The 26,330-nt window shown below is 39.2% G+C and overlaps 2 protein-coding genes across 2 annotated transcripts in view; one reads left to right on the top strand and one right to left on the bottom strand.

Annotated features, from left to right (window-relative positions):
* The window catches only part of vstm2l (V-set and transmembrane domain containing 2 like), a 42,669-nt gene extending 36,493 nt beyond the window's left edge, over positions 1-6,176 (top strand). Inside the window, exons 3-4 of the mRNA XM_072367830.1 lie at positions 1,285-1,329; positions 4,086-6,176. Coding sequence (XP_072223931.1) covers positions 1,285-1,329; positions 4,086-4,532 — 492 coding nt within the window. The 3' untranslated portion in view covers positions 4,533-6,176. The remainder of the gene's footprint in view (positions 1-1,284; positions 1,330-4,085) is intronic.
* Positions 6,177-8,497: 2,321 nt separating this feature from the next.
* tti1 (TELO2 interacting protein 1) lies at positions 8,498-26,223 on the bottom strand. Its single transcript, XM_072366894.1, has 14 exons — positions 26,086-26,223; positions 24,755-25,494; positions 24,142-24,479; positions 23,760-24,048; positions 22,065-22,233; positions 21,584-21,873; positions 20,095-20,511; positions 19,777-19,936; positions 19,273-19,440; positions 18,914-19,065; positions 18,422-18,562; positions 17,444-17,648; positions 12,761-12,848; positions 8,498-10,185 (listed from the first exon to the last, which is right to left on the bottom strand). Exons 2-14 carry the CDS (start codon positions 25,478-25,480, stop codon positions 9,990-9,992), a joined length of 3,339 nt encoding a protein of 1,112 aa, XP_072222995.1. The 5' UTR covers positions 25,481-25,494; positions 26,086-26,223; the 3' UTR covers positions 8,498-9,989.
* Positions 26,224-26,330: the final 107 nt, after the last annotated feature.

Raw genomic sequence — 26,330 nt, 5'->3', positions numbered from 1 at the left:
TTTTAATAGTTTCAACTATAAATCCTACTTTTGTAATAATACCATTGCAATGTAGGTAACAATTATTTTTGATTTGCAAGTCCAAAAAAGCTGTGTAAGATGTATGTAAAAGCAACATGGAATGATTTTAAAATCTCATATACCAATATTTTGTGCGTAATGAAATATAAGAAACATATCTAATGCTGAAAGTGTCATTTTGCTATTTCATTAAAGCTTTTGGCTCCTCATTTATTTGATGGCAGCAGCACATATCTATGGAACTGTGGTTGAGTTAATAATGTGGCCACAACTGATTATTTAAAAAAAAAAAAGGAGGGGATGTGGGAGGTGCTGAACCACAGAACTCATGGCAAGAGATCGCTGTGACACTTGTCCTGCACTACATCATGTATAAACATTAAACTTTTCTACTTCCCTCTCACTTGTGAATGGTTAGGATTAGGAGTTAAGGTTAAGGGTTAAGGTTAGAATTAATATAAATGGTTAGACATTTATAAAAATCTACCTTTTTATATTTATGACTCACAATTACCATCAAGTCAAGTGAATGCTGAAAACAACAGCCAATTACCAATTACAATTTGGTAATTCACAACATTGAAGTGTGACACTACTGTCTTTTATTTAACGTATTTATTCCATAAATTCTGATAAGACTGGGCTGAATATTCTAAGACATTGGGAAAAGCAGTTATTGGGAAAAGCAGTTATTACCACTTCCTCAGTTTGGTTTTTATCAACTAGCTTTTCCCATAGGAACTCGCGGTCACATAACAAAATAAACAGTAATTTAGAACCAGATACCGTGTTTAAGTCCCTTTTTGTACTGAAGGAGGAGGTCACTCAGAGTTTACCGTATGCAGTAAATGTAGGCACAAAAAATCTAAAAGAAACAAAAAAAGCTGTCTAGAGCTGCAGAGTTTAGTATTTTAAGCCCTCTGTGTCACATCTGTCCTATCTAACAACCACTTTATTCAATTCATTGTTAGATTATTAATAGATGCTTATGAATGCAAACAGATTACAAACTGCAGTCCTAAGAAAACTAATGTCTCTAAAACCCACTTACAACTTTGTAAATTTCAACTAAAATGAATGTATTTGTCTGTTATCTTTAATCAAAACATTGCCTGCCAGGACTGAAGAATACAACATATGTGGACACAAAATATCCACATATGTGTCCTGGTGCTTGTATTAACTTAATGTTCAGAATCCCAGTGAAACTGAGTATGTCATTAAGTGCATTAAAACTAACAGCTTGTTAATTTTTTTTTCCAGGTGGCTCCTGAGGAGGAGATGCCAAAGGATGCCACAAAGATCAGTGTGAGTTATCGCTATATCTGCTATTTTCTTGGGGGACGCCCTTGTGTTTGTCTTGGTGTTATGTGAAGAGACGAGGCACAAATTGCTGATGATTCTACTTTTTTTTTCTGGATGATCCACAGATGTTGAGTTCATTGTAGCTCTCAGTGCTGTGAAATCTCCAGATGACACGTTTAACATGCTCACTTCATCCTTGATGGCTTTGTAGAATCAGTGTCAGCCAAAGAGCAGGCAGCGCTGAGGCTCATGGGTGGTTAAGCATGCTCCTCAAAGGGGCACGGCTTGAATCATCTTATTATTCTAATAAACACTGTATTATAAAAAGTTTTTTTGGTTTTGGTTTTGTTGTTTTTTCATGCAGAGAGCAAAGGGAACCAGAGTCAACTTCTTTGTCTGTGAGCATAAACTTGACCAAATAAAGATGATTCCAATTTATCTTTAACAACATATCCCAGTGACAAACCGTGACGGAGACGCTGGGAAGTCGGCAGGACTTTTTGCATTTCCTCCAGTTTGAGCATTTAATTTACTCACCCAAGAAAATGAGGAAGACATCACACCATACAGAGACTCAAAATTTAGAGAGTTTCCTACAAATTACATTTGGCACATTGCCTTCACAACTGACTTCAAAATGACAAAAATTAGCAATGTAAAAAAAAAAGCATGTAATATTAAACGTGTGCAGATACGTTAACATTGTTCATAGGTGTGCATAAACATGCACACACAAATACAAAGCCAAGCTCCTTATTCCCAACAGACGAGCTGCTGCTGATTCGCTTTAATGAATGCACCAGCTGCGGTTTGGGTGACTGAGTATGTGCATGTGTGTTTGTGTGGGTGGAGCCAAACACTGCAGGCTGTACAGCTGGAAAATCATTATGAGCTCTCCATATATAACGGATGCTGGCTCACATCCTTACAGTCAAACAAAAACATGAAGGATTCTTACATATGCAGAAACAAACTCACAAATAGTGAACATTAAGTCTTTTATGACATGCAGCCACACAGGCACAAATGCAGGGGCTGTCGCTGGTGCACATGCACACTAACATCTACTGGTATCATAAGGAGGAAGGTGGATGACAAATGGGGTTGTATTTATATCCTGGTGCGTGACGCAGACTCTCATCATTTCAACAGGGTTGCTCTGTGAACTTGCAACGCTTTTACCTCCGAGAAGAAGTCTCAAATAGAAATAGAATTAATTCAGCAGCGTCTTTGTCAGACTCTGCTTGAGTAGGAGGGATTGGCTATGAGGACAGGCAGCTGTGGAGTGTTTTCAGGCCTCCATACGTCAATTATTTCAGCACCACATTCATGCTGCAGCTCTCATGTTACCTTTGTACCCGTCTCATTTCATGCATTCATGCAATTTGAAATTCGACTGGATTGTTCAGAGTTGTGTATATACATACATACATACATATATATATATATATATATACACACACATAGTTTACCTGTATATGCAATCAGTTACTACAAATAGGTGTATTTCCTACTAAAATGAGAATTGGTTGTTCCCATTTAAAAAAAAAAAAAAAAGAATATTGGCACTATATCAATTTCTCTCCTTAGTTTAAATGAATATCAGTATGGTCATATTAGCTACAACTGAAAATAAGGAATACACAATAGGAGTATTCATAGACTTGAAAAAAAGCTTTTGATACCATTAATCATAGATGTTAAAAAAATATATTATAAATGAGGGGTACCACATATCTGGCTAAGTAACTACCTCAAAGATTCTGTTATGTACAAATATATAATGAAAATCTGAGTTGTGGAGGATCATATTTGGTGCCCCACAAGGTTTAGATGACACAAATGTATATGATTTATTCAAGAGTATGAGAGGAAACGAGTGCATCTTTTACTTACCTCACCACTCAGCTAGATTAATCAACATTTTTTTTGTGAGTGTATTTGCTGCTAAAAGGATGACTTTACAGGTGAATCATTTTTACTGTGATGCCATGGCATTTCAGATTGGGGTTAAAACGAAACAAAAAAGGTAGACAGAAATAAGAACAAAAAACAGGAGGCAAAAAATGCACCAACTAAAGATGCGTATATTTAATTAAAACAAATGTTCCACAGATGTCCACACAGGGGAGGTTTGTCATCTTTTAAATTTTTTTTTTTAAATATAATAATATATTCTCCTCCTCCAAATTAAAGTGAAATATAGAAATTTCAGTCTTGCGTTACTGGATGAGCCACCACCGAGTAGCTTACGTTAGTTGCTAATATGCTGTCATTCATCAAACTGATAGCATCTACAGCATTACATTTAAGTATTGGCTAACCGTTATCCTGTAATTATGGCTTCTGTTCAGCCTCGGGATGTCAAAATGCAATGATATTAAAGATTACTGTGATATGACAATATGTGATATGAAACATATTCATATTGCTTTAATAATGCACGGTGATATAAGTAATTGTGTTTCAGTTGATATTACACTGATGGCAGATGTTAGGCCTTGTGGACCTTTAGTTCATCAGTTCCTCTGGTTGCCTTCTCAACATCAGTTTTGTGTGACTGTTTGTACATTACTCTCTCCACTTTCCCACACTTGTATATTTAAGAGCAAAGTGTGCTCATTTTTAAAACAGACATAATGACGATATCATTACTAGGAATTGGTTTGGTCATATTTGGTCATTTGATATCATGACAGCCCTGGTATGTTCTCCAATCGCACCATTATTTCTCGCTCCCCTCCTTTTGTCTTTTCCAGGTTGTGAAGGTTGTAGGAAGCAACATCTCTCATAAACTCCGCCTGTCCCGAGTCAAGCCCTCTGATGAAGGCACCTATGAATGCCGTGTCATTGACTTCAGCGATGATGCTGGTGCACGCCACCACCGTGTCAGAGCATACCTACAGGTGGTGCCGGAAAGCCAGGTCATCGATAACAACAACAACTTTGAGGCTCTGGATGATACCAAGAGAGGCGTGAGATTCTTTGACAAGGAGTCTCACAGCAGCACTAAAGAGCACAGCCATCGTCAAAATAATGGGCACCACCAGGAGCACAGCAAACGGCCTTCATCAGCTGCCCACCACGGCCACAGCCATGGTGGCAGCAGTCAGCAGCTCAAGGCAGGCAGAGAGCTAAAGAAGAGGGACGTGGACAGTAACCACAGCCACAATGGCTGCACCAACGAGCCAAGCTGTGCACTGTAAATGCCTATTATACCTGAATGTTAGATTACATAGGATTGCATAACATGTTTTTCACAGCACAAAAAGCTACTCTTCCCACAGTGCAAGCCTGTAGAAAATTTCAGAATCCCTAGAAATGCACAGTATGGTTTATTCAGAGCATAGGGCTGTGAACTGTGCAGGGAACGTGGCTTTTCTTGCTGTGCATGGGTCTTGGTTGAACTGCTCACTGTCTGTAAAGCCTGGCTTCTTAACATTTGGGAGGGGAACTGATATGTAGATCTAGGCAGGTCCATTCCAAAAGAAAAAAGAAGAAAACAAAAGACTTTAGTCTTACTATTAACCAGTGCTCTGTTCCACTCTTGTACTTTAGATACTGTAAATTACACAATAGTTCATGCTCATATTTTCTCCACTGCCTTACTATGTTGTTTGAGACACCTTCAGAAAAAAAGGGATAATGCAACATTTTATAACTGGGTCTGCCCTCTGTAAGATAAATTAATTTTAGTTTGAGAGTGCACTGAATTTAACTCTTCTTGATTCTTTTCCTGGAAATATTGTCAAGTGTGACTCCCTGGCTTAGTGCATAGAGCACTAGCTTCAGGTGGATATAAGTGGATATAAAAATCATGTGAAAGCTGTATGCACCCTAAATTCAAGTTAGTAAGTTATTTCTCCCCATGTTATTTCTCCCGATTCCACAGGAATTCATCAAGGTCCTAGAGCAGCGGTGTTCGTCAAGGACAAATTGAATCTTAATTTATTTCTGACTGAGTGAATACAGTAGTAGTTTGGAGAGTTTGGGATTTCAATACAAAACAAGGAACTTAACTGCTGTATTTTCCCCACAGTGCTTTTGAGATCATAAAATATTGTGCTGCAGATTCAATCCACATACAGTTGTTCAGGCTGTGGGAAATTAATTAACTTGCTCCATGTTGGTTTGGAAAGCCATGAAAAGTGTCAATTCATGAATTAACAGTCGGATTTGGTGGGCATCTGAAACGTGTCTATAAATAAAAGATTCAATTTTATGTTGGCAGAAGACACTTTTTGGGAAGAACAGTGCTGTATTTCTCTCCCAGCTTGGCTCTCTTATTCTAACACTTTATGCTCATCTACTGTTGAAAACAAGCCTCAATCCCCTCCACTACAAGCCTCTAAAACATTTTGTATATAACACTGTATAATATGAAATAACGTGAGTGCATGTTTAGTCATTTTCTTAAAAAAAACTTTTTCAACCAATCATATACAAAGAAAACTATGTAAGTTAAGTATATTTAGTCATTTATGAGTTTGGTTCATTTAAAAAAAGATTTAACACTGTTTATTCTGAATCTTTTTCTACTTTCAAAGTCCTGTCAATTTGATCTTTTATTTTCAAAGCAGTTTAGCAGTTTTCTTTTGCTTTAATGCTCTCCAAAAGTGCTGTACAGACAGATGAATGACACATTCTCTTTCTTGCTGCTCAGAAATGGGTTTCCCTTATGTGTCTTAGTACTTAAGTAGTTTTTCTGAAACTACTGTAAGTGCAAGGCCGCAAATGGTGTAACTAGATTTTAAAGAGCCTGCACATGTGTGCGACCTGGTCTTGAAATATCTGAGAGGTCATTGTAATTCTGCCATTTTTTTAAAAACTCTTTGCTTAGACGCTTGTATGAAGCTTGATGAGGAACACAAGGATGTGAGGCACACTTGGAAACATTTCACTCTGGAGGGATCAATTAGGACAAAGTAAATGGTGTTAACATGCTAGATAAAGCCTTGAGGAATGAGGTTGAGAAGCAAGAGGAAATTGCTGTTAGGGAAACACTGAAATTGACTTTCCTTTCTGCTTCATAATATAGCCCTCTGTCTCAAGGCCATGAGCAGTTTTACCTCTCTGCTGTGCTATCTGTCAGAGGAACAACAGCACTCCTGTTACTGTGAGCAGTCACTGTATGGAGACTGCGAGGGTGACTTAGTGGACAGCACGGGGTTCAGTGTGACTGGCTTTTCTTTTCCAACCAGTAACTTTGATTGGATGTTTTGTAAAGAAGAGATCAGTGTTGAAGAGAAGAGGGAAAATGTACATTTCTTCTAGAATGTTTGATCCCACACTAAGTGTATGCCTTTATCAAATGAAATAAATTGTATATGAAATAAGACTAAATGCTGGGTAAGCTTCTTATTATTTAAGAGGTGTAAAAAGGTGAGAACGACCCTTACACACTTCTATCTGTTCCAGCTGTTTTCTCAGTTCAGTGTCAGCTTTGGTTTAGCTTTACAGCCCTTGCGTGTGTCTGTCTGTGTGCATTAAGGAAGAACGATGTTAAGCAGCTGACTGCGCGTAATGGGTGCTGCCAAAGGCCCCCCTCCCACTGCTGCTGATGACTAATGGTGCTATTGTCAGCACTGGCAGCAGGATAAATAGCAACAGCATTGGATGAGATAAAGAGTTGCCGTGCCGGGCTCGCTAGCATTAAGCCAGGCCAGCTAAATACAAAACATGGGGTTCTTGTTTCCCCATACCAGAAGCCTCATACATTCATTATAGGGCGGTGAGGTGGGGAGGCTCCAGGTTCTCCGGTAGTGACGGGATGTGATAATGATAACAGTGACATATTAGCCCGTTTCCTTGTCACAGTGTATTTGATTTGGCCAGTAGTTATACAAGATTCTGCCCAGGGGCATCCTCTGATAAGGTAGGAGTCATTCATTCTTTGTACATGTAGCTGCACCTGCCACAGAAGGCTTAAGAAAGGCTGTAGTTTTACCATTTGCTCTAGTTGTGAAAAATTCCAAAAAAGACCAAAACTGATCATTTCTTAGATCATCTCTTGCTACTTTCTCTACCCTGCCTGTGTCTCATCCTCAGGTTTACTGGTTTCTACTGGAGACATGTATCTGAAAAAGTGGGTCACAAACATATAAGCTGAACAGTTTTCCCTAGTAGTTCTAACACTGTCGTTTTGACACAATGAGTAATTTTCTTACCATGTCCCCTAACCATACCAGTTCACGCTAATTAACAATTTAATTAACAAATTCCTGTAAACATCCTTTAAGTTGATGAGTACATGTAGTCACTACATTTCTACTCACTTACAGCCAAGAAACTGATGGGCAAAGATCTTTCTAAATATGGTTTTGGAGCTGAAAAACATACTTTTTGAAGTATTTAAGGGTATGTGTATTTCCCCAAGAAAGATTATTTGAAATGTCTTTAATCTTTTTAGGGAGAAAGCCTTACTATTGATTGATTGATTTATTTATTTACCGATGCTGTTTATACATATAAAATGGAAAGCTATTGCATTACTCTATGATTTTCTTCAACGATCTTGTTTTTTTAACTTTAAACTGGCTTTTACATATTTAGTGGTGTCATGGGTGGACTTAAATAACAACTGAAAATCATCCTTAAGTGTTTTATGGATGTTCAGCTCATATTTTAGAGATCAAAGAGATACATTTTGGAGATAAAGATCAAATTACAACAATTATTAACTTTTATAACTTTAGAGGGGAGCTTTGAAGTAAAAATGAAATAGAAAAAGAAAAACAACTGGCATTATTTTCTTTTTTTTCCAAAGGAAATCTTTGTCATGAAGTACAGAAATAAACACATTATATCGGGAATGTAACTTGTTGCCACTCTAGAAATCAGTGTAACACTTTGAACATACAACGTATCAAAATCACGTGAAAACTGTACGTTTAAAAGGACTTTAGTGAGATAATGCAGCTTCTCTTCTGAGAAGCAGCAGTGACTGTGCAGAGACACTTTCTCAGACAATATAAAACTTTTTTTTGTTTTTTCACAACAGCTACACTGTTACAGTCGTGCAACCAAACACGAGTAGAACACTGTTCAACGCGCGTTAATAAAATAAACCGAGTCAAGTGTTATTTCCACCACTAATGTGTTTTACACAACCACCGTGTGAGTGGCACGTTAATACCTACTGCTAAAGCAATATAACAAGAAAAAACTGTAACTCTGTGAAGGCTGTTTTTATGTACAATTTATGCACCGTCCAATATCGAGTATGCACCATGGCTCTTTGAGTCACTTTCACAGGTATATCTAAATAAAGAATGAGGGACATTAACAGAAAAGAAACCAGCGTCTGAATGACTAATTGCCATCACAACAGATTCATAAAGCTATGACTGTTATTGAGTTCATGTCTGAAAAGGGCTTAGAATACCATAATATAGTTACATCATCACTGGGTAAATTGGCAAGAATATGTATCTTACAAATTCTTGCCAGATCACTTAGTATTGATACACTGACTGACATTCCCGTGACAAAAACCCGTTAAAGACACCACATATTTAACTCTTAGGAGTCTGCGCCCACACCAATGCACGTTTTATTGATTTTTCAGCAATTGAATCACACACAGAAATAATTTTGACATCAATTTACCTCTGGTTTTTTTGCGGTGGGTTTTGCGATTTACCAAACTTATCATTGGATGCGTGTGCCACCTTCTCAGACGTTTATATTACAGACTTGTAAGAGTTGAGTTTAAAGCTTCTCTTGTCATCAAGAAAAAGTGCCACGCAGTTTGGATCTTTTTAATTGTTTCTTTCTTTTACAACATATGAATCAAGAAGGTGCAAAGAAACTATTGATTGCTACTTTTTGTGCCTAAGAGCTATTATTAGCCAATATTAACAGCAAACATTTCCCTATAGTGGTCACATTGGTCAGTTTGGATCACTGCTGAGACCACTGAGGAGATTCGGATAACAGAGGAGCTCTGTGGCAATGAGAAATTAGTTCACATTTTGTTAATAGGATCAAGTTATCGTTCATTCTGGTGTAATTCAGGCATGCCGCAGACGTCTATGTCCAGACAATTCTTGTTGGCCCCCTTCTAGAAAGAAACCTTTGTTTGTGCCCACATAAAACACTACAGAATAGATTCAAAACTTGTTAATGACAAGCTGGTGTCAGTTAGTAACCTTCACAGAGTTATTTCTAATTGGTGGGCATCATATTTTGTTGATTATCTCAAATTCACAAAAGAAATCTGGACCACCATATGCCAGATTTTTCTCCATTCAGACAAACTCTGAAACTCAAAGCTGTGTATTTAACAAGCAGCATAATTCAAATTAAGGCATTTCCTTAAAAAAAAAATAGAGGTGACATAAAAAAAAAATATATATATTTATATAAAACTTCAATTTACACTATATGCCTGTCAAACAAGCAGATGAAATGAGAAACATCAGTACTTTCACTGCATGTAGAAGATCTGTCAGCTTTGTTCTCACAACAAAGCCAACATTTGCCTTTTTACTCACCATGCATTTTATCACATGAATACCTGATCGGTCTTTTCAGCACAGTTGTCAGATTTTCTTCCGGTTATTTAACATATTGTGGAGTCAGTCATTCAATAAGCTGTCCATGTGACAAATGAGCCAGTCGCATCAATCACCAGCTGATTAACTGACTGGTTGGTTAACTGTTTAAACAAATTGGCCGAATTCCTCCCCGAGCAGTTTGAGCACATTGTCTGAGTACTCGTCTCTTGGTCTGCCCATCCCACTCAGCTGTACAGGCTGAAGATCGGGGTGGGGCGGGATGTAGGAGGAGGGGCAGTGCATCTCATTTAGAGTAAACCAGAAGGTGTCCGGATCCACCTGGATTAAGTGTCGGAAAACACTGTGAAGAGAGGGAAAAGGTTAGTTTTTGGAAAAACATTGTTCTTTAATCCTTAGTAACAGATTGAGCATTTTTGCTGGCTATGGCAGACTTACAGTTTGACCATGGACGATTTACTTATACTGCTTTTTTATGAATTTGTTTTTATTACACTAAGAAAGTCTTTACAGTATGTGCTGAAAAGTCTTAAGCCACCCCCTATTAATTTATAATTTGTTTCCAAGCAGCTATACTTTTGAAATCATTTTAGATGGCCTTGAGTAATAAACCTCCAGGCAAAGGCCTCATCAGAAATGATCTCAGTGGAAGGATAGCTGGCAAGAAGCCATTCGTAAAAAAGGGAAACAGGGAGAAAAGGCTGAGCTATGCCAAATGACACAAGAAGAGGACTGAAAATCAGTTGCAACAGGTCTTATGGAGGGATGAATCCTCCCCAGAGCCCGGACCTCAACATTATTGAAGCAGTGTGGGATCATCCTGACAGAGAACGGACCAAAAGGCAGCCAACATCCAAAGAAGAGCTTTGGGATGTCCTTCTAGAAGCCTGGAGAACTATTCCTGAAGACTCCTTAAAGAAATTAAACAAAGCTTGTCTAAGAGGGTTCAGACTGTGTTGAAGAATAAAGGTGCTCAGAACAAGTATTGACTTTAAAGCTCATTAGAATTACTCTGTTTTGCCTTATATATTGTGTTCCCATTTATGTTTGCATGTTTCAATAAATCACTGCACCCATTTCCTGTTTTCCTGACAATATATAAGCAGGGGCTCAAGTCTTTTGCACTGTAAAATACATTACAATATTAAATTCTAATGTTGTAAGTATATTTAATGTTGACTTTTTTTTACTAACCAGGATCAAAGTTCATTCTCAAGGTATGTATTGTATCTGAAGAAAGACAAATGGCTTCTTCTCTTTTGAGTGTCCTTAACAAGGATGGCTTGCATATTCAGAAAAATGAATTCCAAACAGTCACATACATTGCAAAAGGCTGCATTTAAAACTGTTCTCAATACAAGACCAACACATAAAAAGGTGCATAAAATATCAAAGCAGGTGCCATCAGGGGCTTAGGATTTGTTATATTCATGGCAATAAGTTAGGTCTGAACTCACATCTAGTTGTGAATTAACCCTGTTACAGCCCAGCACCCCAAACATGAGACCGTGAAAGAGAGCATTTCAGGCATGTCACAGTACGACAGAACATCCATAAAGGATCAGTCCACAATTCTGGGGGACTGACATCTGGACAACGTTTTGCTGTTATTTCTTAGTTCATCATGTCAGCTGGCTGTTAGCTGCCAAACCAGCGATACAGATTCCCTCTTCTCTAAAGGAAGCACATTCTATCCGATGCAGCTTTGAAAGATTAAACAAATCAAGATTCAAAATATTACAGGGTGTGTCAGTCATATTGATAATCACATAATGTCAATTGTGAAGGAAATACTATAAAACCTTTACTTAAGTAAACATAAATAATCAATATTTAAAAAAAAAAAAAGTTATTTAAAATTACAAGTAAGATCCCTGACGGAAGCTATTTTTGAGTCAAATAAATAAAAGTATTCATATTTGCTTAATTAAACATTGCAATGAATAATTAAGGGGAAAAGGAGAGATGAGGCTAACCTCTTCATCGGGATTGTGAGGTTCAATCAGCATTTACGGACACAAAGGAATTAAACTATCAACAGATTCTGACTCAAATGTTGCTAAAGCCTGATTGGTGCTCTTATTCGCTTCATACAATAACATAAAGAATCTGTATCTCTGGCAGAACTTTTAATGTTGGCGTTTGGAGCTCAAAATAAGAGGCTGACTGATTTAAAGATATAAGTATAGATTTATAAATCACTATCCTTTCACTGAAAGAGCACCAAAACAAAAATATACTACATTAGGCAGATTAAAGTATTATAGTTTATATTTAACTGATATGAACTTGTAAGCTGCATTTAAACAGTAACAACCTCAAAGACAGCTCATTATGGTGGACTTGATTTGTAACACTAAAGAACATTTTCTAATTTGCTGCAGCCAAATAAAAATGTAGAGGAATGTTTTAGTTGACAATTAACTGACATACAAACAATTGCAATAATAACTTTTTTTCTGTTCCGTTTGCCACTATTAGTTTTAGATTAATTATACGAGCAACTTTTTCACCCATTTTTTCTTTTTAATTCAAGTCTCATCTCATTTGGCTTAAAACCAAAACGTTTCCCTTCATAAATGCTGTGGAGTTTGGATAATGAAAGATCATTAAAATAATGTCGATTGAAAGCTGGAATTTAATTGACTTGATATCGGCATTTGGCGGCATTGGCAAACAGATCGGGTGGAAACATTTGGAACCAACGCAGACACAGCCAAATGTGCAATTTCTGTTAGTTTCATTAAGCTGTTTTTATAGGTGAACCTAAAAGATTTACATACAAAATGATCACATCCAGTGAAAAAGACTATGGAATAACTGTGACAGGCCTAGAATCAAATACCTCAAAACTGTAGCTACATGATGTACTTCCTGTTCATTTTCCACCACTGCAAGGGCCTTTAATAAAGTTTTACCTTAGACAGGCTTCTTGTAGTCTGATGGGTTGCCTGCAGCTCAGATAGGGCAGACAAGCTTCACATACGGTATCGAGATCTGCTTCACCTGAAAAAACCAAACACATGACCTTCACAGCATTTCATTTAAACAACCATCAGTATGCATACAGCTTTTTCAGCAAAGCAAGAATCTGTAGAATGTCACGGTCGATGAACAGGATGACCCAGAAAACTTTCTAAAACAAAGCAACTTAATAAGTTCTTATTGCCTTGGAGTTTTTAAGACATGTGGGACTGCACTTCTTTATTTAAACCATCTCAGAATATAGGTAGAGATGACAGATTGGAAAAGCGATGGATAAAATAAGAAGAAAAGAAGATGAAAGAGGAAAAAGTAGTGCAAGCCTGGAGTTTACCTTCTCTAACTGTAATGAGCTGAGAGAAACTGTTGAGGTGGCTGAGGGCAAATTTCATGGCAGGCTGTTTGTAGATCTCTGGATTTCTCACATTCTCTCTTATTCAGTGTTGAAAAAAGAACTTGCTTTTTTCATCCATCCTTCCCTCCATCTTTGTATCCTAAAGTCTTCTAGTTTCACGTGCTTTGACACACCTGCCTCTGCTCCTTTTTCTGCCATTCACTACCTGTAACTGTCATAGTCTTGCCAGCTCCGGCTCCCTCCATCCAGCTGATATCTCTCTACTTTCATCTCCTCTCTCCATTTCTCGCCCTCCGTCTCTCTCTTTCTGCATCCTTCCCAGCAGATATTTAGCAATTCCCTAAGCTGCAAACTGGGCTGCCTTTCAAACCTCATTTCAAAACATGTCTGTCTCCCTCTCTGCTTACTCTATTTACCAATTCAACCCACACTCGGCTTGAACAGGCCTGCTCGCTGTGAGTCAAGAATAAAAGCAGCAGTGCACATTTCAGAGTTAAATAGGATTATTTAGCAACCGCTTTTATCCCTTTTCTTCCTCCCTTTCTGGTGCTATACTCAAAGTCTGTAGTCTTTTGTGGAATCAAGGTGTTTGGAGAGAATCAAAGAAGGAAGAGTGTGAAGACGGCCAGTTGCTGTTAGAGTTTGTGGAATTTGAGATGAAGGTAGAGTTGGGGTTGAAATGTATCAGTGGCTTCAGTCAATCTGTGTTGTCTTTCTCTCTGTGACTAAGGCTTGGTAATTGGCTTGCTGCAGGCATCCCAGAGGTAAGCTGTAGCCAAATCGGTATTCACATGAGACTGCAGACTGTTTCTCTCCCACTCTTTCATATTTTCTACATCTCCGACACCAAATCCCTCTCCTCTTGATAGGAAGGAGAACAGCATGAAGTTCCAGGGAGAAAAAACATTGTATAAATCTTAAAAGAATGGACTATTCTTTCTTTAATGTGACAGAAAAGTCTGATTTGTGCATGGTTCCAAGGATTTCATGGCTGAACTATAATCCTAGATTTTATAATCCTAGATTTTACAAACAAAATTTTGTATGAATTCTTGCAGCCAATTACAAGATCGAAATATTTCACAAATGAAACTCCCACCCTGGAGTTGAAATATACTTAAATCCCAAATGTGCTGATTAACATTACATTGCGTGCATTATAAAGTTATTGTTAAATCTTTTTAAAAAGATCGACAATAGTTTAATATGAAAAAAAAACAAACTATATCAGCTAAAGCTCAACATGATCCGCCTGAGGCAGTTTCATGATGATTGACCCAACATTTTCTGATAAGACGTCAATAACAGGTTTCCAAGGAAATGGTAAAAAAAAAAAGTAGAAATAGAAGGTCAGTAGACAAAGGATGGATTCAGAGAGAAAAACAACTAAATCATTTTGACACATTTGGATCCTTACTAAGCCTCAATCCTCATATGAATCCAGTTGTGATTGGTGGGGAGGGATCCCTGGGGAGGGATCCCTGGACTGCATTACACTTGGCTGATAGTTGGTGCTGTAGACCACGTCCTATTTGTAAAGATAGGATCAATCTTAAGTGGTCTTAAGTTGTTCAAACACTCTTACAATACCAAAGAGCAATGTGTCACTTGTCCTGCGTTCATCTGATCAAACGGCATATGTCACAAACACTTTTAATGGACACAGGTAGAGCTGCACAGTGTGGTGGCCTCAAAGCAAGAGGGTTTTGGTTCGAATCCCAGCTGTGGCTTTTCTGTGTGCACGTTCTCCCTGTGCATGCATGAGCTGTCTCTGGATACTGCAGCTTCCTCCCACCATCCAAAAACATACATGTTAGGTTATTACTGAGCCTAGATTGACAGTGGCATGTGGGGGGGGGGATGGCTGTTTCTCTCTGTGTGGCCCTGTGATGAACTGGCAAACTGTCCAGGGTGTATCTTCTTGCTGAACTGGATTAAGTAGGTAGAATGGTTAGAGACAGGTACAGATGGCTTCTCTGCTGGTGCACTTGATGGCTTTTCTCACCTTTGCTTTGCACGTCGTTCAGAAGCTCAAAGGGTTAAAACTTCTAAAATGACTGAAGAGTGCAATGTGGTTAGAATGCTAAAGCTAACCGCTGCTTTTTCTGTCCGCGCGGGTCCGAGCTGGGTCATTTCCATGCGAAAACGGTCCAGTTCACATCAAGTGTGCTACGGACTACAAAGTCTTAACAGTGTCGGCACTGACTTCACAGAGCAACACAATTACAGTCCAGCATCTCAAACACACCGCGATGTAGCATGTAGTTAGTCCATGTCTATTTATTAACTTCTAAATGAAGAGATGTTCTCCATGCTTTACTGAATGTGAGGGTTTGCTGTAGAACATTTAGGTTCGAGGGCTCAGTGTAATACAGTCCAAAGTATGCTTTAAGTACTATAATACAATGCTGGGAGGATGAAGAAGGGGGGACACATAAGCTGCTTTTCATAACATTTACATTTCTTTAAAATCCAATTTTCATTTGTCTAATTTGAAAAGCCAAATCAATTCTGAAGCGCTGCTGTTGTAAATCTACTGTCGGCTGAGCAAAGGCTGCAGACATCATGTTACCTTGTGTCACAGGCTGCTAATGTTTCATCTGTCAGTGATGAGTTCCACTTGGAGCGTGCTACATTTGGGATGTTAGCGCTGTTACCAATCTCACATCCCCACTGTGCTAATGACGGGACTAAATCTCTACCTCAAGTTCAAATCCCAGTTTTTTTAAAATTTATAATCTGCTTAACAATTGCACCCCCCACAACCCTGCCAATCAGTTCTGAAATACTCACCGTTCATGAAAAAAAGAGGTTTCTGACAGACATTTAATGAATGAGAACACTATTTGCAAGCACCACCTCCTCTTTGAGGTGATTGAGGTATTTCTACAACATTGTTCCTGAAACTGCTGTACTTACTGCAGAACAGAAAGACAGAGGGTATATGTACTCCCAACACATAAAAGTACAACAATTTCTCTTTAAAAATGTTGCAGTGTTGGAAAGTTGGACAACTAAAGCCAATATGTCTGTTACAGCCTAAATTAACTAAATGACTGATTAAAAACTAGAGAACCATCTCATAATTATACTACTGGAATTATACTGGCACTGAGCCACCAGTCCAAACTCAATTAATATTCGAAGTCGTTATATTGAAAACATGTCAGGCATAAAAAAACACAACATCAGCAAACAACAAAAACAGAAGTCCTAACTTATTAATTAAATGGCCTTCCCTTCTGCAGTGTCTTAATTTGCTGATTGCACATTTAACACCAATTCTTTCTTTGCCGCTTTTGAAATGGAGCTTGAGAGAGAACAGTTGCTTGGATGAGGTGATTGTGTGTTCAACTGAGGGTTCAGCAGCATCCTGTTGGCTCAGCTGGCTGAGGTCTGTATCTTCATTTAAATATGCTGAACGCAAGAGCTGCCACGGCCCGTTAACATTTTCAGTGATGATTTCCCATCATGATTTATGTATGAGAGGAAATGGAATGTATAACAGTTGTCGAATAAAACTAAACCCTAATTCAAAAATCTGAAAGAGTGTTCACTGTGATGAAAAACATCCCTGCCTCCACAATGCATGTCATCATCACACACACAAAAATAGACATAGGGTAAGTTAACATTACAAAGACACATATAAGTTTCACAATCAAATTCATAAGACTCGAAACTAGATCACAGCCTCCAGACTTCAATAATGAAACAAAAATGGAGAAATGAGATACACTGACTCATGTTGTTGTGCCCATATATATGTACAGTGCTGTACAACACTGCCACCTAGAGGTAGGGAAAATAAAGTCACAGGGTTGTGATTTATCTGAACGCCTTCATCCTGCTAAACTGTATGCTCATGGGTGCGATGAGCTCTAAATTCCAGTAATTCCAATATTTAGCTAACAAAATTATGGATGCATTTTACAGAACACAAACTCTCAGCCTTTCTTAAGTAATACTTTGACTTTGAGCATTGATTACTTATTAAATAACAGTGTAATATTACTATCATTACCATTACTTGAAAAGAGAAATCCATATCATCAGTATATTCTTGCTTAAAAAGGTATAATGTTATTCTATAATGTTAACCTTCCTCAAATTAACTACCATACAAGCACTAACTGTCTTGCCATGACTAATTTTCTCTTTTTGCCCACCTTTTCCCTGTCACGGTCATACTATAAATCATGCCTGGTAAAATCAAACAGAGGAAACCTTTGCATGTTTGCATATTGTGTTTTTATTCTCTTACCCAGATCCAGCCTCTGGCACAGTGAGCCCAGTCCCTGTAGTATAGCCAGCTGCAGTTTGTAGGCCAGGGTGTGTGTGTAGACTGGCCCGGCCTTGGCGCTGAGTGGAGCCTGCCGTGCCAGAGAGGAGCTCAGCTTGGGAAGGACCTCTTTAGAAACCCTCCTCCTCAGAAAGTCACCACATGTTTCACCCAGCGTACACAGCACCTGATGTGTAATTTTTGTTTAAATGCAGAACATTATCAAAATGCTATATGATGTTCCTGTAACATGCATGACCATTTAAAGACCAAATTTGTAAATTAATCAGTACAAATCTGAAGAAAAGGAGTCAAATTAGTTAGTTCATTCAAGTGACTCAACTGTGAAATACATGATCACACAACTGCAATTTTAATCATCAGAGATCCATGTTTATCCTTTTTGTGGTTTGTAAGTCTGAAATCATTTGAAAAGCCAGTTCCAGCAAGACAAACTGCAACCAACCAAATGATTTTTCTCCTTTGCTACTGTAAATACTATTTTCATCTCTTACACAGTGTGCTCAGAGACCATGTATTTTCCCGATTCAGTCGGCACCTAAATTCAATAGGTTCCTGGCCATGATCCAACTTGGCCACCACATTCCAATGATCTGGCATAGGTAGCTTTTGTGTTACAAAATGTAACCATCGTGGCAGTTTCGTTATAAGTTGGTCATTAGTACTTACTTACAGCCACAGCCTTTGACAGATTAAACTTTACCTGCTTTACAAGTCAAAATGTCATTTCTAGCAATCATAAAAAATGTAATCAGACCTATTTTAGTTACTGGCCTGATAGTGATTGTGTAATGAACAATAGAGTTCCTATTCCTATTCCTATTTACAATATCAAGCTGCAGGTGTTTATGATAATTCAGCAACACATTAGTCAAAGGTCATCAGAAAATTTTAATAACTATTACTAATTCAGTGGAAAGGGAAATTTGTTTTACACACCCTGAAGGCTCTGAGGACAGCTAATGGGTCATCAGCTGTGAGTCTCTGCAGGAGGGCTGGCCAGCAACGATGAGCCATGGGCAGCAGTTCATTTTCCTTCTCACTCAGTACAAATACACACAGCTCCAGGATGTCGAGCACCTTTGGACAAAGACATACAGTACACCCAACAACAATACATCTTTTATTCACATATACATGTGCATAGTTTTTAAATCAATGGCATGGGTCAGTTGGATGAATAATTATCAAATTTAATACAGATATCAATCATGCACAGAGAATGAAATCTATAGAATTTTCTATTTATAAAGTGTTAATTCAAAAGATTGACATTTGTCCTTCTGAGAGAAACCTCTGAACAATTGTTGGATAGATTGTGCTAAAAATAGAACTAATGTTGCTGTAAGATGGCAAACTATCTTTATTGGGACTAGCATCATAAAAATCAATGATCTCCCTTTAGTCCACATCCCACCACAAACACAATACCTTGAGTCGGAGCCTGAGGCTTGGGTCTGACAGCAGGTGAATGCATCGCTCCATTACATCTTTAGTAATGCTGAGGTGTAAGGGAAGCTCTGATTTCACATCAGGGCCACCGATATCTTCAGCATCCTCACACTCTGTACAAGGCGGGGCCTCTAGAATGACAGTGAATGCATGTGGTGATGAATCCTGCCACCCAAAACGCTTTATTTGCCATATGTTAAAATGTAATGTTCACAAGGTTACCGTATTTTCAACTTTAATAATGATCCATGTCACAAATGTATTCATTTTAACATAACCCACACTACAATACACAAATTATACCACTCTGTTTTGGTCTGGGTTAGGCTTCATATTACCAAGATCCTCTGTGTCATCCTCCTCTATCCCAACACCCTCTGCCAAGTCTTTCTGCTTGTGGTAATCCAGCAAGAACTGGCGAATGTCAAAGTCATCCTGTTCAGCAGAGGCTTGCTTGGAACTGGCGGACCTAATGATACTGCGGCATGTCGGAGGAAACCACCTTGCTAAAAGGGGAAAAAAAAGATCAGCATGGCACGCAAACATGGGTTGAAGATGAATAAATAATTTTAAATAATCCAAAGAGAAAGATAGTAGAAAGTTTTTTTCTGATAGTATTTTTTAAGATTTTCCCAACCAAAAGGAGCCCCGTGGTGTTATTTAACTAAAACATCTCAGTGGTTGCTATAACATGAGATGCAGAAAGCCAATAACCTGCATGATCCTTATCAGCACAACAGAATATCTGATCCACAGTACCCCTGAGAAGCAGGCTGTATGATACCAGTCACTTGCTGACAGCATATGTAATTAATAAGATGACATCACTTTTGAAATCTTACCCAGAGCCTTCACGAGCGCATGCAGCACAGAGCAGAAAGGAGCAGCTGAGTGGTCGTAGCTAAGATCCAGAGCCATCAGCACATCCTGAACAATGTCCCCAACCAGAGGCAGCAGGCTGCAGTCAGAGTGCGTCAACATCACTGTCAAAACACGCGGAGCCTGGAAAGCAAGAGTAAAAAGAGATGAAATACATTTTCAGGGTAGCAGTCTCTATGCAGTCCCACACAGACATGGAATTTGTAATAAAGGAAATTATGTACATGCACTGAAGCCTAAATATTAGGTTTCTTAGGGAAAAAACATATTGTCAGATCTACCTGTGGATGCTGACTGAGCCGCTGCAGGTTGAGTGATATGTCATTGAGCAGGTAATCCGAGTTCTCATTGATTAGATCCTTCAAGGAGCAGTAGCCACAGGCCTGACGGATGTCCATCATGGAGTTCAGCGCAGCCTGGCTGACCAGCAGCGTCTCCTCACCGGCTTTCTCCAGCACGGGGTACAGTGAGGTCATCAGGAGCAGGCGGAAGTCATGCCCCAGAGCCTGAGCAAAGCAGGCGATGCCCTCAAGTTGGATACACAGCTGCCAGATGTTGCTGTTGAGCTGGTGGATTGCGGAGGTGGATGAGGAGGGTGGAAGGGAGGCTAATGATGAAGGGATCAATTGGAGAGAGTTTGCAGTATTGTTGCGAGCATCACTGTTGGATATGGAGAGGAGTCTGGATGGGCTGAGCAGCTAAAAAAAAAAAAAGAAAAAAGAAAAAAAACATTAACATCAAGCATCATCACAGTTTGTTTTTCCCTAAAAGTGTAGTATAGTATATTCTGTGATGGACATACAGCAGTCAATATTAAACAAATTACATAAACATATATGTAAAACACAAGCTTTTTGTCTATGAAATGAGAAATAAAATTGTCAAAGCTTTGGCAAAAGAAAACTGGTGTTAGATTCCTGCCAATACATTCATAAAGTCTCCTTTAGCAAAGCAAATGTGTTTGGCATGAAACGGTATTCAGATTACAATTCTGCTGCCACAATGCTGGACAGGACCAGGGAAAAAAAAAGATTCCTGCCAATGAATGTTTCCACATCTCTTGTGATAATTTTTTCCAATAAAAACCTTTAATAAAAATATATTTCAAAAGGACCTGTCCAGGGTGTACCCTGCCTCTTGCCAAACGGCAGCTTGGATAGGCTCCAGCCCCGCCTAAGTTGGATTAAGCAGGTACAGAAGATGGATGGATGAATGGATATTTCAAAACATTTTTCAAACATTATATTAGTTTCACATTCCAGTGATGAATGTAACTAATGAGACTAGAGACAGGGGCCCTTATGTCTGCGAATTTGTGCTCTTGAAGTTCTTATTTTTCTGTGATGTCCTTGGATGAGCACTTTATCTTCAGGCTAACGGAGAGCTGCCAGAGTTTTGGTGGAAGCCCTGAGAAAATTTTCCCAGCTCACAAAAACCTTAGTGCAAAAGTGCAAAAGAGTTTGTCAGTTCCAACGTTAGCACAGTTTTAGCTTTCAGTGCATTTACAGGTCATTAAATGCCAGATTATTCCCCTCATTGTCTTAAGAAGTTATTGACCAATCACGAGCGTCCACTGTGGCATCATCCAGCAGTTTGTGAGCCACTATATTACTACTATAAGCCTTGAGTTCAGCATCAATACATTGCCAACTTCAGCTTTAGCAGCTAAGCATAGATGGTAAGCATCTCCCCTTTTAAAGGATTTGACCATGCCGCACTTCCATCTCCGTAATTGTTTTGAACTTAAGTTTTGACAACGTAAAACCTCACCTGCTGATCCTGGTCTCTTTCTGTCTCCTCACTGACAGTTATCAGGTGCCAGTTGCTCAGACTGGTGTATTCCTCCATGATAGACACTACTGCTGCTTTAAGGTCTTCCTTGGAGGCAGAGTGACCCTGAACTTCACTGTCCAAACACTGACTCTGTGTTGCTACAGCAATGCCTGCAGCCCCTCTGACTATCTCATTTAGCACCATGGCAGCCTGCTTTCTGTACGCCGAAGATTGGCGGTACAAGTCCAGGAGGTGATCAGTCAGCAGGTAGATGTGGCCATAGTAACCTAAGCACAGAAACAGGAAATGTTAAAGTGTAACTAAGCCATTAACCCAAGTTAAGTGTTTAGAACTGCTTTAAAATGTATCTGAAAATGAGTAGTATAGCTACCATTATGCATGGAAAAAACATAAGAAAGATAAATCACTCTTAAAATGCATCTAGAAGTTCATATATAACTGAATAGACACTCAGTACCTAACGTCCGGCAGATCTCCATGAGCACTCTAAAGATCTTCTCATCTGTGAAGTAGAGAAAATGCTTCCTCTGTATGTGAGCACTGTAGGAGTCTGAGCTCGTCCCTATGGTATCAGCGTAACTTCTTTCCTCCACAATACGAACATCCATCACATCCAGCTCCAGCACCTACGCAGGCAAAAAGGAAAATTTGTTTTCAGTATTAGAATATTACAATTCTGCAGGATGAACAGTAACTTCTTTAAGATAAGGTTCCATAAGGGTCCGTGTGTACATGGGTGAAAAGTCACAGGCTAAAAGTACTTTTGAAACTGTTACTCTTCACACAAAGGATTTTTCTCATGTGAAAGGTTGTAATTAAGGTTTAAATCTGTATGAAAGAATTTTTGCATGTTCAAATATAGTGTGATGAAGGGATGAAATACTAACTTGCATCCCTTGTGCATCCCTACAAATAATACGACAAAGAAGACGTAGGACTGTCTCTTTTAACATTTGGTACGCTTCCCATGTTCTACTGTGAACAGAATATTGGTCTGTGAGATTTTGAAAATCCTTTCATTCTGTTTTCAAATATATTTTACACACCGTACACAAATCTGAGCTTATGCAAAACATACATTCACGAATGTACATGCAAAAATTATATTCATTAAGTTTGTGATACTCAACCAGCATAAAGTCATGAGTCTCACAGCTCTGTGCTGCTAACACAGCAACAGTGTGCTGTCACGCTGCGTGGGTGAGACACAGCTCAGGTGGTGCAGCAGGTTGCTATCTGACAGAAAGGCCCGAGGCCAAACTTCTCCCATCTGAGGACCTCAGCCCCTCCACACGCCAAAGTGTCCATGAGCACAACACCCCAAGTTTCTTCCAGTGGCAGGCGAGCACCTTGCACAGGGGCTCCACCATAGCTAGTTTGTGTGTGAGAGTAGGTGAAGGCTGGTTGCTGCAGTCCAACAGTGGGTTGCTTTGGAAACATTCTAGGATGTATGGATGACTTGTTTCATATAAAGGAAAAAAACATGCATATCGAGCTCAACTCAGCTGAAGTTAGCTTTGAATACACTAAGCATCAGAGAAATATCACAAAGAAAAAAAAAACAATTATTGGAGTGAATTTTCATACAATTTACACACATGATCCAAGTTCTTCATTAAAGTAGGAAACACTGTAAGTTATGTTATGGAAACTATATCAAAAAGAACATGCATTGTGAGCATTTTACGATATGACACCGATTTCAGTTTTTTGCACTCTTAGTCTGTCTCCATAAAAGATATCAGGCATAACAAAACCTTTTTTTTATCTTTATTCGCTAGAACTGGTGAAAAAAATTATTTTGAATGGTTCTCAGGTGTAAAAGTTTTGCTGATTTGGCTGCATTGGGGTCAGTATCTTGCAAACCATTCTAATTAACAAACCCTACATCTGAGTTTTGTTGATATCAGCTTTGCACAACCTACCGGTTTTTCTGTAAGTACAAACAGGACAAACATGAAACTAAAGGCTACCCTGTGTTTGAACTGAACTATACAACACAACAAAACACAGATTTAGAATGATTTTGATGACAGAAGTGGAAGTACAATCACAAGGAGACATAATATGAAAATATTAAAGTATACTGTGATTTCATATTTAAATTCATGATTTAAAAGCAACACAAAGCAAACACCTGGCAGTTACAAACCTGCATCAATGCTTTAGAAATCCTCTCCAGATGTGCAGCAGAGTTCAGCACCACAGAGACGAGTGGTCCAAGAACTTTTAGGTAACCCAGAAACACGTTGAGGACAAACAGCTTTTTCTGGTCGTCAGACGTCCTCATCAGTCTGGGAAGGGAGGTGGCTAAAGAGTGGAGATTCTCAGACAAGACATCGGTGAACGTCTGACCGCCGCTGCTGTGTTTACTGGTCACATCATTGCTGCTACTGCGGCGCTGATTCCTCTGCGATACCTCCCTGAGAGCAACCTCGCACCTTAAAGACGAGACAAGAGTTGCAATAAACTTCATGAATCTTGTAATTAGGATTTTGCTATTTTCTCTCAAAGAATCGTAAAGCAAAACCAACCTCTCTCTGACTCTGGGCTCCTCGTCATTGATTGCTCCCACCAGTGCTTCCAGCAGCAGCCCCACACACTCTTTCAGTGACTGACTACACCTGGACAGCAGGTAGTCAGCCAGCTCCACCATCTCCAGCCTTACCCTCCAGTGTAGGTGAGCCGAGGTGCAGGAGATGATCTTCTTCAGCAGCACGGACAGCTTCCCAGCCGTGTTCTTCACCCAGTCCGGTGTCCGCTGGACCACGAGCTGTCCGATCCTACCCAGGTCTGGTGAGGGAGACTTGTAGGACTCATTGGTCTGCAGCTGGGCATCTTCCATGACCAGCCCCACTGATCTGGCCCACAGCTGATTAATAACAATGAGAGTGAAAAGAGATGATTGTCTTAAATCTATTTTTCTTTGTCTCCTTTATTGCACTGTTTATTTATTGCACTGTAGACACAAGCTGATATATTTTTAATGTTTTACATAATACAAAGTCTAACACATATATAGTAACACTGTTTTTTGTTGAGTTATTAGATGTTAATGCAAGCAGTTTATTTCAATTTAATATGTCTTAGACAAACTTCAAAAGTAAAACAATCTACTAAATTCAAAATAATGTAGAGTTATGGTACCTTGATGGCCCTGACTGTAACTGCATGGCCTTGTCTTAAATCTCCTGTGATGATCCTCGCTACAGTTATAGTTATCCCAGGTAAGAACGAAGCCATGGTGTTGCTGACAGAACATTGCTCATCTGAAGATGGGACCACATGCTCCTGAGTGCAGTCACACTGAAGAGTCAAAGTCTGGAGGCACTTCAAGGCAGCTGCCTGTATAACACGAGATTTCTCCTTTTCCCCTAAAGCCAACAGCAGCGATACGGCAGCGCCCAGTCCAGGCAGCATGATCGGTTCATAGAGTCTGAAGACTATATCACCATAAGCAGCATGAAGAAGAGCATCCAGGCACCTCAGCACAGCTGATTTCAGCTCCTCTGACGTATCTGCAGGTTTTCCAGGGTCCGTGGGAGAACAGAGGCAGAGGCAGAGCTCTGAGAAGAGGTCACGGAGGGTCTCCCAGCTCTGGACACAAGTGTTCTCCAAAACGTAAGTCATGGCCTCAGCCACAGCCTGCACCAGCTTGTCCTTCTTGGACCCGGGGACTTTAAGAACAAAGCGAAGAGGGAAGAGGACATACTCTTGGAGCTGCTGCAATGTGGTATCATTAACTTCTTTTAACTGGCCACTCAGTGTCTCTACATTGGTCACGGTGGGCTCGCGGGTGAGCAGGACACAGGCTGGACGCAGGTACGCAAAAGCAATCTTTGGATCGCTAATCTGAGACATGGTTGGAGGCATCCCAGCGGGAACCACTTCAGTGAAGGAACATGGGCAGAGAAATGGTTAATATGAGAAAGAGACAGCAATCACAACAGCCTGAGTACACTACACTGTAACCGAATCAATGTGTTCTTGGGTATACAATTATTGCCATGTCATCTTCAATTTATAATTATCATTATTTTTTTGGGGGGGAGAAACTTGAAAGCATACAGTTTTTAACATTCTGCTTGTAAGAAACTAAAGATCCCCTAACTCACTCTGGTATAAAGAGATATACAAATTGGGATGGAAACTGCCTGGGAGACATTACACGTGGGTAGTTAACAAAACATGAGCCCTCTATTCCACATGTTGCCAAAGCTAGGGAGGGAAGCCTGTTACCAATATGGCATATGGTGATGTTGGTTGATGTGGGCATTTTTAGAACCCTAACTGTATTTGGGCAAAAATGTAAAAAAAAACCAAAAAAAAAAAAAAAACCGTGGTATTATCAAGTAAATGCCCATATCTAAGGAGTGAGAGTAAAATATCTGCTATTCAATGGCACTCGATAGCGACAACATTCAGCATGCTGCTAGTGCTGCATTGGAGGACGAGCGAAAATTAAACAGACAGCCTACCTTCACATCTTAAGTATTAAGACCTGCCGTAGGAAAGTAACTGATGTGGTTTAACTTTCACGTAAAAAAAATATCATTGTGTAAATTGATTAAGTTAGCGTTGAAGTCCGTAAACTAAGCATCATAACAATGCGTCACAGTCGCGTAAATTTGACGAAAAGCAAAGACTTCCGGGTATTTTCATATTAAAAGAACGGAAATGTACTGTAAAATCATGTCAATTGAACCATGTTTGAAAATTTAAA

Source organism: Leuresthes tenuis, unplaced genomic scaffold, assembly GCF_036924035.1.
Source record: "Leuresthes tenuis unplaced genomic scaffold, fLeuTen1.0.hap1 SCAF_16, whole genome shotgun sequence".
Lineage (NCBI taxonomy): Eukaryota > Metazoa > Chordata > Actinopteri > Atheriniformes > Atherinopsidae > Leuresthes > Leuresthes tenuis.
This window is presented reverse-complemented; position numbering and strand designations above follow the sequence as displayed.

Excerpts from the sequence above, each read along its gene's own strand:
- tti1 (XM_072366894.1), bottom strand. The coding sequence starts at position 25,480 with ATGCCTCCAACCATGTCTCAGATTAGCGATCCAAAGATTGCTTTTGCG. Across the intron at positions 24,049-24,141 it reads GAGCCCAGAGTCAGAGAGAG|GTGCGAGGTTGCTCTCAGGG; the intron begins GTTGGTTTTGCT and ends CTCGTCTTTAAG. Across the intron at positions 19,937-20,094 it reads GGCTCAGTCAGCATCCACAG|GCTCCGCGTGTTTTGACAGT; the intron begins GTAGATCTGACA and ends CTTGCTTTCCAG.